This window comes from Falco cherrug, chromosome 4 (assembly GCF_023634085.1).
Source record: "Falco cherrug isolate bFalChe1 chromosome 4, bFalChe1.pri, whole genome shotgun sequence".
Lineage (NCBI taxonomy): Eukaryota > Metazoa > Chordata > Aves > Falconiformes > Falconidae > Falco > Falco cherrug.
Window position 1 is genome coordinate 3,415,158 of NC_073700.1, and position 13,650 is coordinate 3,428,807.

General features: G+C 38.1%; 2 protein-coding genes across 2 annotated transcripts in view; one reads left to right on the forward strand and one right to left on the reverse strand.

Moving 5' to 3' along the window:
- Positions 1-2,980, reverse strand: part of TIMP4 (TIMP metallopeptidase inhibitor 4) — a 29,266-nt gene extending 26,286 nt beyond the window's left edge. The window contains exon 1 of the mRNA XM_005444407.3: positions 2,615-2,980. Within this exon, the coding sequence (XP_005444464.1) occupies positions 2,615-2,744 (130 nt within the window). The 5' untranslated portion in view covers positions 2,745-2,980. The remainder of the gene's footprint in view (positions 1-2,614) is intronic.
- Positions 1-13,650, forward strand: part of SYN2 (synapsin II) — a 197,251-nt gene that overhangs the window by 132,444 nt on the left and 51,157 nt on the right. The window lies entirely within an intron of this gene.

Below are 13,650 nucleotides of genomic sequence, written 5' to 3' on the forward strand. Positions count from 1 at the left end.
CAGCTATACTAATGTCTATTGATTCAGCCCCCTCCACCTCCACTTTTACTCCACCCAAATCACAAGTGATCCTAAAGGAAATTAAAAATGTCACAGGTATACAGTGAAACTGAGAAATAATGCAGTAACTGACGTGCATATAATGGTCAGTAGCTCTATGAGCCAGACTGAGGCTTTGTCTCAGTTTCTACTTTACTGTGGAATTTAGAGGCATGGCATGGTTTCTTTTTTTTAACAAGATGTGCTAGGGGTTTATTCTACAAGAAAATACTGGAATATGTTTGTGGCCACATAGATGGATGAACTTAAGTGAAAAAAATTCAATAGTTTTAGCAGATAGCTGGATTAGAATTCAACTGCCATAGATTTGAGCAGCTGAAGAGCTGTCCCTTTCTTTGTTTATCAATATTTTGGAAGTATGAAAATGTTGACATTGAAGTACAGAACTTCAATTTAATCTTTAATCTTCTTAAATCTTTTAAAAAAATAATAAATTAAGTATGGTGATTTTAAGAGGAGAAGATTGAAGTGTGCTACTGCATGAGATACTTACTAGTGTGGCCTGGGTTTCACAATCTGCCTTAAGACCCAGGTGGCCCTAAGGGCACAGGTCTGGCTTCAGACCTGCTTTCCCTAAAACACAGCAGAGCTGTGGAGGCACAGCCCTAATTCCCAGGGGATGGTGCTGCCCAGGGCTCCAGCCTCGTGCTGCCCCCATCCCAAGGGCAGTGCCAGCCCACAGCCTTTTTGCTGGACACCCGTGAAAAACAAGACTTCTGGCATCAGGGAGGGAGGAGCTGTCTTTGCCAGGCTGGTTAGTGGAGGTGTCTCCTACGCAGGGCAGACCACTCCACTGGTCTTCTCCAGCTCCTTTAGTCATTGTGCTCTGCTTACGCAAGATATTGCGGCCAAATAATTAATCCATAAATGCTTAGAGCAGGTTTTATGTGTACGTAATATGCAATGCATGTACAAATACCTATGCACATATTTATATGAAAGAATATCTACATCTCTATCATTTTATAATATATAGACATGCTATTGTAAAACGATAAATACTCAACAAAGGGATCCTTGATACACAACATTCCTTAGCCAAAAGGTACAGTTGACTTAAACAGGAATTTTTATAGAAGTGAGAGCTTGAACGTCAAGTCCAAATATAAAGCAGTTTTATTTTACAATCTTCAGTATTTAAATATAAATAAAAAGTAGCAAATCGCTACCATTTGTAAGATGTATCTAAGAATGGAATACATCTTAATATATATCATAAGACTGGCCAGAATGTCTTCCCTAAGGAAGATGGCTCATAATGAGTATTTTGGGTTTCTTCTATACTGTGAAATTGTTTATTGAGGAAAATCTTTGTATCAGTTCTGTTGAAAAACTGTCACTTGCTTGTGTACAGGAATGTAGCAGACTAATACAGTTAAATGTATACATATATAGTTAAGCTCCTGGTAGCACAACTTCAGGGTTTTTTTGCAGGTTAAACAACCACAAGTTTGTGATGCCTGGTGTAGGTAACTTAATGAAAAAGATTGCTTAACATGAGCAGATTAAAAAACAATTTAACCGATGGCCACAAACAGAGCTGAGAGTTTGTCATGGCTACAAAGATTTTCTGTCAGGGTATAAAAGCAATTAATCAGTATGCAGAAGGTATTGCCTGCCCCATAGAGATGCTAATTTTGTGACACTTTAGAAACTCATGTTCTACATTTACTGTTCACACTAGATGGAAGCTAACCAGCCTTAGCTTGAGCTAATGAAATCAAAAGACTGCAAAATGTCACATATTTTCATGCCCATGCAGTCTGATTTTGAGATCTTTAGTTGCTTTCTATAAATTGTTTGACAACTATGCTGCTGCCTGAATATCATGAAACACAGTTCTCCTAAAGACTGGAAAGTTTTATTTATACAGAACTGCTGTAGCCAGTTTATCTGCAGAAAATAAAGGGCCTATCGGTTTCCTGCTCAAGTATTTTTTTGAAAATGACAAACACCCCCCCCCCCCCAATAACCAATTAAAGAAATTGTATAAATTGTAGTATAGCAGAACAAAGATCAAGTGTTTCAACATGTTATCACTGGGGACTCTTATTTTCTTCCCACCCCCCCCACTCCCCCCAAAATGCTATAAAAATATCTATATCCATAGTTTACACATAGCAGATCTACTGAGATGGAATATTCTATTACAGATACTTTTAGCAGTAGCCATTTGAAAGTTCAGGTATTCTTCCCTGCTAACTCTCAGTTAGGACCTAATATAGAAGCCGTTCCTATTTAAAAAAAAAAAAAAAAAAAAAAAGTAAAAATACAGGTATTTCAACAATTTGTAACCACAAAATGTTCTGGAAAAACAAGAAAAGCAGAACAGCTACTGTAGTTTTGGCTTTTTGGTGGCTTTGTTTTTTTTTTTTAATCCTTTGTTCTACAGCGCTCTCTTCAAAAAGGACCTCTGCAGTCATTTTGTTTTAAAATCTTTCAAAAGACTGAGCCCACCTGGTTAAACATATTCCTCTGCAGCTGCACAAGCCACCCTCGCAGCAGCCAGAGTTGCTCCATTCCGAGCTGCCGGCGCGTAGCCGGTGGGACTCACCTAAAGCCGAGTCGCAGATGAGCTGCTGCGGATGAGCCGGGGCACAGCTGCACGCCTCCACCAGCTCCTCCATCCTGTGGGTCAGCAGCAGAAGCACTGGAAACAACAAGGTGCTGGCTACAGCGTTCATGTTGCCTTAAGCACAGCTGGTCGGTCAGCCAGGAGAAAATGCTTTCTTACTGTTGGTTTTCTCTCTAAACTTCCTAACGGCTCTCTGAGTTCTTCCGCCTGCAGTTCAATTTCGGCAGGCTTGGGTGGTTTAGGAAAGCCCTCTAATGCTCGCTCCGAGTATATGCTTATGTTAACTGACTTCTAATTTCCCTGACATAGGACCCTCTTATTTATGGCCCCGACACCAACGCCTAACCCCGCCTTCCTGTAAGGAAAAAGCACATCATTGGTGAAATTACTGTCCCAGGAGTGAGGTTATACCTTAGCAAGCCGTACAGTGTTGCTCTTACAAGTTAGCAGAACTATCCAAAATCAAAAGCCTTTACAAAAACAGCTTTTACGAGTATCTGAAGCTGATGTTATGATCTTGGCAGAGGAGAGATTTTCTCTTTTTCTAGTAAATTTCCTTCCAGTTTGAATATCAAACTGAGTTTTGCTACCTTCTCGATGTTGGTCAAGTAAACAAAGCTGTCCTTTTTTAAGCTCTGTTTTCATTTGCCGTCCCTGATCTTCCCCTGCACTTCTGTGCATTTTCTTGAAATGACGTCCCTGTTTGCAGACTGGACAGAACTTCATTCATGAAAAGGAAACATTTCAATGCTCTGTTTGTGAGCCTTGAACAATTGGTTGTTACAAGGAATAATGAATTAAAAATAAAAGCTGCACTAAAAGGCATTTTTTTTTATTATTTCATCACAGATTTGATTTAAAATAACAAGGAAAAAATATACCAATGGTGTATATAGAAGGCATGGCTCTTTCTCTGCATTCCTTATTAATGTACAAGTCCTAATCGACACAGGTCTGCATCTGTGTTTTCTGGCTCATGTTATACGTGGAACACAGACATAAATGCAAGAGTCTGGAAATCTTTTTCAGCATCAGACCTTTTGTTGCTGTAGCAATCTGGATATGTGCAACTTGTATCCCCCCTATTATGAAGAAGTCGTTTCATGAGAGAGCAATGTAAGGTTTGATTAGAGAGGAGTAAAATACATCAATAGATTGATATACAGGACAGGACTGCTTAAAGGACTGCATATTTTGTCACTTCACAAATCAAGCTTAGGTTATGAACTGAAAAATCATTAACCTGATTTGAACCATTTCAATCCAGACTCATGAAAATTTATTTTGCTGAGGCTGAGATTTAGGTGTACACAAAGTAGCTTGTCATCTTTATAAAGGTGTGTATATTTTTCCCAGCAGCAGATTTATTTTATTTTTGAACAGTAAGAGGCCAGTTTTACAACTCTTAGTGGTCTGATTCTTCTTTTTGTTTTTCCTCTCACACACCACCCCCCCCCCCCCAGACACACATTCAGTCACAAATATTCAGAATTATTAGAAATTGATCTCATTTTTAGATTTTAGATCCACACTCAAAACTGAACCAGGAATGTTGTACACAACATCCTGATTTAGTTCAAGCAGCTGTACATTGATGGTTTTTTTTTTCCAGTCTGAAGTTTTGGCTTCAGATCATAAGGCTGGATCAAAGTCCAGGACTAACACCTGAAAATAATTTAGACCTGTTAACATCTCCGTTCTTACCTAGGGAAACTTACTTCTTTCAGGAAGCTTTTCATGTGAGTGAAAGGGTAAAAAAGATGTGAGGCTGAAACCTTACACAGGAAGTTCAAGCTACAAGGACACCAAAAAAAAAAACCAAAAAACAACCCCAACATCAAACCCAACAGAAAACCAAAATGTAGCAGATATTTTAATGGCCCCTGTGGTCAGTAGTTCTAGGACTATTGATTTTCAAGTCTCATGTAAGGCAGAAGGACTAGAAAGTGATGAAGGAATTAATTGAGAGCCATTGATTGGTTTCCAGATGACATCACATGGCTATTGCTATAGGTGATCTAAATAGACCAATTTGATTACTGTTCCAGTAAAATTCAAATAATAAAGAAATATGCTGGGCGAACTGTCTTCTCTAACATCGAGCGTCAGGCCTACCTGCTCGATGGTTAATGAAGACACATCTTGGCTAAGATTGTCCAGAACAACACATCAAACTGCAGCTCCTAAAGACTTTTATCTAGTACAAGCAAACTAACTGTACAACAAAACTAAAAATATTATGCTCATAACAAAATTTAAAAATAATTTGTGACAAGTTAAAAATCAATTCACAATTATCTTGTAGGCAGAGCTGAGAATTAAATGCGTTCATTTGGATGTATAGATACATAACAATGCTAAAACTAAATCTCATACAGTAATTGCACAAATGCCATGAGACCTCATTTTAATTATGATCTTATATAGTATTGCCTTCAGCTACCCCTGAAGTAATCCAGTTGGTTTTTAGAGTCTTTCAAAGCCATCTGTACATAGGTGGAATATTTAAAGCATGATTACACTTAGAGAAGCAAACGGCCATAAGAGCCATTTATAAAACATTAAATATGTTCCCTGTAGGTGCCTCCACACCTGCTCAGCATTGGAAGGGGTAGGCTTGGGATGCGTTGTACACAGCAAGACCTTTCATCAGTAATGTGGATTTTAGTGACGTTTGTGGCCAAAAGGTTTCTCAACCCCAGCACGCACAGCAGGGAAGGCGGGCAGGTACACCGTCGTCCTGGGGTGTGGGGGTGACTCCTCCAAAGCTGGCACTTGAAACTGGCTGTTCTGCTTCCCACGCAAGTCCAACTCATGAGCAGTGTTTTGGTAGGCGTCTCTCTCATTTCTTCATTACGACATTGGTACAATCTCATCATTAAAGTGTAAAAGCCCAACAAATTTTGAAGCCTCGGCAGGACCCCTATTTTCTGGTAAACCTTCGTTCTGAAACAGTAAGTTTTGTCAAATTACTGTCAGAGTTTAGACAAAGACATATTTACATCATAGCATTTGAAAAGGATTTTATTAAGTCTGGAAATCCCTATACTCAGGAACATGCTCTCAGAAATGTTCAGCAATTTTAGTCTGTTTCTTAGAGGAGACAAATATTACCTGTAACTTCTAGTGATTTCAGTACAGTGTTTGAGTACCTGTTACCACTGAACAGTATCAGCAAGCATTAGGTCTCAGTCTGAACCGTCTTCAACATTTTTTTATTTTATATTGTTAGTATTTTTCATTGTATTAGGAAAATTCCCTTAAAAGAGTTTAAAAGAAACCCTAAGTTCTGTATCAGAGTTAGATTTTGATCTTGTGAAATACAAAGATTATTCCCAAAAGACATAGAAATATTCCTTGACTAACTTAAACAAAATAATCTTGTATCTTAAGTAATAGCAGAGAAATTATAGCCAAAGTGTTATAAATTTAAGCAGACTGAATACAGAAACAGTCTTTTTACTGTTTGCATAAATGGTCTGCGGTACAGGGCTTCTTTCACTTTGCTGTATGTGGTGATGTCACTTTTCCTTTAGTTTGATCAGTAAGCCATGATGTCATAGCAAATTATGTTGTAGTGCTGGTGCAGGATGAAAGGCAGCAGGATGAAACAGTGCCCACTCCCTGGTTATATCGTTATACAGGTAGCGCTTGCTGGTAAAAACCAGAAAAGTTCATTTATTTAGGATTAGTCATCGATTCCTTCAATTAATTATTGACACCTTAGAAAAAAAACCCTGGGCACTTTCTCGTCTCTGTCTAGCTATCTAGGTCTAGTACTGAACAACTAATTTCTGTTTTCTAGTAAAATGCAAGAAAATAAAGAGGATTGGGGGTAATCTGCTGTATTTGTTGATGTGTACAACATTAAGACAAGGCAGGAGACCTGACTGCAGTCAAATCTATCATCAGCTTCATCTCTTCTCAGTGGGAACTCTAATTTCACACAGGATTTCTAATTCTGGAGGGGCTTTATGTGCTGTGGATTGTCACAATCCTTGTTAATTTTTACTATGAAGCATTAGCATCTATCAACAGCCTTCTGGTCATTAATTACCATCATTGTTTCTTTCTTTTCTAACGGCCCCCAGAGACCCGTATTAAAAACACTAGCTCTCCTGTTGGCTGCCGTACGCACAGAGTCCCATGGAGTGAACTGCAGCTTCCTCCGCACTCCAGAGCCAGCTCCCACTGACTTTATATTTTCATCTCTTCCCTGGGACTTAGCAGGGGCGAAGGTGACCGGTCAGGTGTGGCACCCTTACAGATGACATGGGCAGAGGCAGCGCTGCCAGGTCACCTCTGCCCCACACTTCTTTTCAGCCCTTCCCCACTGTGCCTGCCCTCTTCTCTCACCGTCAGCCTTTTCCAGCACCGCAGGCCTGCAGGATAACCCCCCAGGAGCGCTGCCTTTGTCTGCCCTGTGCTGGTGTGTTATCTCCTAGCGCTGCTGTCTCCCCTCTGCTTTTCCATGTTTCACGAGGGGCAGCCCGGTGCATTCTGTTTGTAGGTTCCTGGGTACTGACAGTCAGTATTTCTCTGGCAGGCTGGAGCCTGATGCTTGTCGAGGAGCGCCAGACTGTGTTGCACGGGGATTGTCTGTACAGCTTTTTCAAAGGCTTTTTAATTCTAATGGGATATGCAACAGACACCTTGCTGTCCCTTCCAGCTGCCGAGCAGTTTGCATCCACACAGTGTCTTTTGGTTGCACTGCCTGCTCTGTACCTTAGCTTCTGGCAGTCTACAGAGCATATTTTTTTTTATCTATATCAATCTTATTTTCTCTCCGTTGTGACGAGCGAATCTTATTTTAGAACGATAGCAGGCAGAATTCTCCACGGTAATAGTATATCTGTTGCCTCCTTGATGCTTTGCTGGAGTTCTTTTCTCCTTAGTTCTCATTTGGCATTCCATTTATTTTTCCTCCAAACTACTTTTAGTTTACCTGATATAGTCACAGTGTACATCCTGTACAAAAACTGTACAATCATGTAGAAAAGTCAAAATTACAATAGTATTTCACAAAATAGATGAGCTTTCTTGGATTTAAAATTCCAGTGCCTCCACTACAGCCTGCTTCGACAGGGAGGGTATTTATAGCTGTCACTTCCTAAACACTACAGTAAAACAACCCCATACGGTTTGTAGTCACAGCAACTTGAGTCCTTTTCTTTATAGGGTAAGTTACTTGATTTTAGAGGCAGCATTTTGCTGAATACTTGGTAGAATGGTAGGAACTGAACGAAACACTGACATGCCAGGAATCAAAATATAATTTGTGTCTGCAAAGATTTTGTCTTCTCCAGAATTTCTACTAGAGATCTATGGGAACCACTCTTTTTGATTCACTGCCATTATACTTAATGTTTTCCTTATTAATGACAATTTCTGGTTTCATGCTATACAGGTATTGGTAACAGAAGATTTTTCTACCACCAGAGCACTTCTGTGTTGATTTAGATAGCTATTCTTTTTTAATTGAAAAACAGTTGTGGGGACAAAGGTATTTTAGATTGATTTCCTGGTTCAAACCTACTTGATAGTCTCACTTTGTACACGAAGATCATGTCAAAACTTGGATTGATTTTTATGATTACCAAGCGGATTGATTTCTGAAGTCTTATGCGGTGGTGTTAATGGCAATTGAAGGCGCTGTGTAAAAGGGCTGCTCAGAATTCCCAATTTTGCATCTAATCCCATTAATTTCAGTGGGGATTGAGGTGGCCCAGCATTTCCCTGAGGCTGATCTATATTGCACATATACTGTTTATAAGCCATTTTAACCCTCTGTTTTAAACAAAGAAATCACATTTAAGGTGCATTTGCCTGACTGTGGTTACCTGGCACACTAGTCAAATTAAAGCTCAACTTTTTATCCACTTGAGCTTTTAGATTTCTTTAATGTCTCTATTTCTAAAAAGGTAATGCAAACCCTATCAGATTCTCCTTGGGCTTGCCACTTGTTTAAGTATAAAACTTTACTCCGTACAGATAGAATTTTACACCTATTTCTTTCTGTCAAGGGACAAGGTAGTGGAAAATCTGGCTCGACGTCTCCGAATCATTCTTTGTGTTTGCTGAGAATAACAGCGATTTGAGCTTGATGTTTCTGCTTTTCTTAGTGAAGAGTGGAATATATTGGGCTACCCCTGCTGGTAATGGACAGCTTCTGCATGGCTAGGCCCACGCTTTATCTTGAGATTGTGTTTTCTGAAAACTGCATGGACCAGAGCAAGTACATCTTCCACTTGTTTATTGATTCAGGACTCTTCCTGCCTGTTTCTGGGAAAGAAAAAATGAATACAAGGCCACCTTCATTTTTTCACTTTTAATTTCCTTTCTCCAAAGTAAGCAGAGCAAAATTAGATTTAGGCTGATGCATATTCCACAAATAAATTACATGGAACTAGAGTGGTTAAATGAACTTTGCTTGGGCATTATTGGAAAGATAAATATTTAAACACTCAACTTGAGGTAAGTCATGTTTATGCAACATCTGGGGTTTTTGTCACTACTTCCTGCCTCCCCCTCCCCTCTTTTTTTCCTATGGTGGCTTTTCTAGTCAACTCAACCATGAGGACATTAAAGCCAGGGTGAACACTACCTTCCAAAAAACTGTTTTCAGTATTGTGGCCAGCAGAGGGCTTTTTTTTTTCTTTTTTTTTTTCTTTTTTTTTTTTTTAGCAGATGATTTTGCCTGGTTTTATTTTTATATACAGCTTTGATTATATTTTACATTATATCTCAGAAGAATTCAAAGTAAATTTACAAGAATTCAAATTATATCTCTTGGAAATAAACCAGCTTATATTCTGTAACCCTAAGCATTGTTCAAAAATACTTACATTGCAGAAGACCTTAGAAACTTTTGAGCATTTTAGTGTATGAAGCTATAAATTTTAATGGTTTATTTTAAATTAATAGACTTACAGTGAAGAAATGGCAGCATGACACTCTAGAAAGCCAGACTTAAAAATTCCAGACATTTTCTGAGGTAGGAAAGGTTTGGTATTATTTCCATTACCTATAGAAAAATATAAACAATAATACAGATTAAGACTGTGAAGGTTAACTATATAGCTGATTACTGGCTACCTAAATAAAACTTCACTTGAGATTATAGAAGATGATAATGGTGCCTGTAGGTACTGTGTAAGTCTATCAACCTAGAATACTTCTTCTACAGCAAAAAGCATGATAAGCAGATCTATGAAATCTTTAGGTGGCCAGATATTAAAGATTAATACAATGAAATTATACTTATCTTTGTAAGCTCTTCGTACAAAGGATCTTCAATTTTAAAACATTGATGCAGATGAAATGTTAAGAAGCAATGAATAATAATTATCCTTGCTAGTGTGACGTCAATAAGAGAAACATTAAATTAACTGGCTTTTTAGATTTTCATGCTCATCTAATTAGGAGAACTGCTTCTAACTGTAAGTCAGCTTTACTATTATCAGATAACTTGCATGCATGAAATTTATATTCTCTTGAGTATGTTGGTCAGAAATTAAACTGAAGTTATCTATAATCATCAGAATATAGCAAATGGCATTTCATTTTCAAATTTGAACCTAGTGAAGAGTATACGGGCTTCGTAGTAGATAAAATAATAAAAGGAAGTAGTTTTAGTGACTAGTCATGGTGGCTTTATATAGAGGTCTCTGGGCACCGTTACCACCTAGGAAGATGTCCTAGAGTGCCAATAACCAAGAGGGCTCCTGGGCAGACAGGAATGGGGATGGGGTGCATTTTAGTCATTGAACCTAACATGACCAGGTGTGTACAGTTCTGTGATTTCAAAGTTTATCTTTAATCAGGCAATGCCTTCAAAAATTATTGTGGTAAAACTATGTCACATACTGCAACTAACTTATTCGACTCCATTCAGGAAAAAAAAGAAAAACAATTAAGTAGGATTTCTGACCAAGAGCTTTAGGTTTGGCTCGAGTTATAAAAGAATAAACTGACAAGGCAGAAATATGTTTGTAAGACAGGGATGTCAAATCTCTGATCGCTACACAAATCCTTAAGAGTGGACCTACGTTCACCAGACTAATGGTGCTGCCAGCTGCCTCTAGTTACAATGTGTGTTTTGTTTCTTTGTAAAACACAAGCTAAGTTTATTTTGTCAGGTTCACTGGAAGGACATGACTCTTGCTGCTACGTTCAAGTAACAGGATTTTTTTTCCCCTGCTGCTACACTGGAGCTGCATGCACAGTACACAAATTTCAGTTTAAAGGAAATTTCAGCAATTAATTCAGGAGGAGAGAAGTATGAAGTACTTCTTAATAAGAAATACTACAGCAGGCTAACGATTTTACTTTTTTTTTTTATTAAAGTGCATTGAAAATACAGGTAGCAGTATAGTGTAAAAATAGAGCACTTCTTCATGAGTACCACATTGATCGGATCAGTATCCCTGAGCTTTATAATTTTGTTAATTAACTGCTCAGAGGTCAAAGTTGTAGCGTCTATTTCAATAGCTTCCTTCCCACAGAGCAGGTTTTGTATTGTTCATTGCTTGGGGTTGTTTGTTGGTGTTGTGGGTTTTTTTCATTTAATGCCCAACTGTATCTTCTTGGTTCTTCTGCACATACTGCCTGGCAGTTCCGAAGCGGTGACCTCAACTCAAGCACCCCAGGCTTGGTAGTTGTTGGCCTGCCATGTATTGTAGGCCAGTGGAGATACCCAGGTGGTTTGGATGCTGCTAATGCTAATGACTTTTACAAACACTCTACGTTTGGATAACAAATGAAATCTTCCAGAAGAATATGGATTCCTTCCTTTTCTCAACAAGAAAAAAATTCTTGACCAACTTTTGAGAGGTCAGATACAGCCTTATCTTTAACTGTATTTTTCTTAATTTTGGGCTGTCAGGGTATGCTTAGTTTTGTTGAACGCAGCCAGTTTGGCAACTATAGTTACTTTGCTAGTCGCCTGTCAGTAGTATGGGAAACAAAAAGCAAATGGAAAATTGGAAATACTGTGTGTCATGAGTTCCTACTGTACTGTCTTTGTTCTTACTGAACTAATATGAGTAGATCCAGTGAAAAAGGAATGGCAAATCTGCAACAGCGAGAGGTGTTGAGGGGTTACTGTCTGTTTTATTATCAGTAATTTTAAAGAATTAAATAATATTACAGTTGCTGCTGCAAGTGGTTTGAAAGTATGAGTCTTGTACATTGGTCTCCAGTTTACCTATGGGGGTTGTGTGTCCAGACCTCAGGGCATTTAGAAACCCTACCAGTGAAGCTCAAGTCTGAGCCAGTTTGTCAGCTGCTCTCGTCCCATTGCAAGTACATGGCTGAAAAATCAAATCCACTCATTCCAGAAAAATCGCTCCTGTGAGGATTACCCCAATTAACTTGAAATGTGTTTATATGAAAAACGATATTAAGTCCAATACAGAATCCATTTCAGTGACATCCATACAACAACAGTAAAAGAATTCTTTTCAACTGGACTGCCTTGAAAAAAATAAAATAAATGATAGTTAGGTAAAATAAAGTGATAGTAAAGAGTTAAACAGCGTGCAAGTAAGCTCCTGAATGAAAAATCCTAATAGTTATTTGGATAGGGAAAAACAGACATGTTATTAAAAACACTGTATGTACTGTTGTATTTCCATCAGAGATTTAATTGCTTATAGCATTTAATCCGTCATTCTCCTTAGTCCTTGAACCTTTCCACAGTGCCGTTAACCAAGCCAGGTTAGACTTCTAACACTTAGACAGGCGTTAGCCCAGTCTGCCAAGAGGTTTTAAAGTATTACTGCTACGCTCACTAAGACTCACGTCAAACATGAGTGAGCTCCCAGGCTGAAGGTGCCCTGTGCTAACAACCATTTGATTTGTCTGGTCATTAAGTAAGTAGATTTAATTCACGCTATTAGTATACGACAGAAGCCATTAAACCATGTCATTTCAGCAAAGCAACTTCCATGCTAAATATTTCTCAGTTTGAAACTTAGGAATTTACTTCTGTTATCCAAGTTTTAAAAGGATTCTGCTTCAAAGATTCTTTACTACTGCTTTTTATCTGTGAAACGTAATCTTTTTGCTCTCCCGTGGAACATGTCTTCAAGTTCACAGATGAAAGTAGTTCCTACCAGCAGCTGCACCTAGTGGGACATGGGACATGGGACACTTCCCATATGTGGAAGTGATCTGTGCAACTTATTTCATGCTAAGGTTCTCTTGAAATGAGACTTCAATTTATTTCAAATACCGATGTAAGAAGTTAAAAACGCAGACACGAAAGCATGTAGACTGAATCTGTCTTTTTAGTATTTAGGAGCTGATAACTTTTTTTAATACTCAGTGACATTATTTTGATTAATGATATCGTATTAGCAAGTATCAGTAATGTATCTCCGTTGGTTTATATAGGGGTTCCTACAAAGACCCGTTTTTTCCAGTTGCTGCTAATCTTTATTATCAATCCAATCATATTCAGATAAACTATGAAAAATTGTATTGCATGCTTGACATATATTCTGTTTTCTCTCTAGTAACAATAGTTTATTGCATTGTTATTTAAGTTATAACAGAAGTCCTCTTTATCCTAATTTTTTAAAAAATATTCAAATGTATTTGATGTATGTTACATGTGTGTGCAAGAGTTCATGCAGTGTAGTCCATTTCCATTTCTCATACATATGAACTTGCCACATTTCTTAATATAATTTCTGTTGTTGGTCTTTTCTGATTGTTTTCCTCTCAACTTTTAATTATCACAGTAGAATTAATACTTTTCTGAATTTAAGAAAAACCTTGGAAAAATAAGTCATATGTTGTACAATGGCCCTTCCTCTTAAACAATACATTTCAAGGAGAACATGCAGTAAATCCTATTAGTATCAGCTGTGTTTAAAGCGGATCCGTTGATACATGCTAGCTCTTCTTCCAAGGTATCCCTCTACCAAGTAACTATAATGTAAATTAAAAGGAAACCCATGGAGCTGGTAAGTTTTCACTCACTATCACAGTTGTATTGTACCTCATGTTTA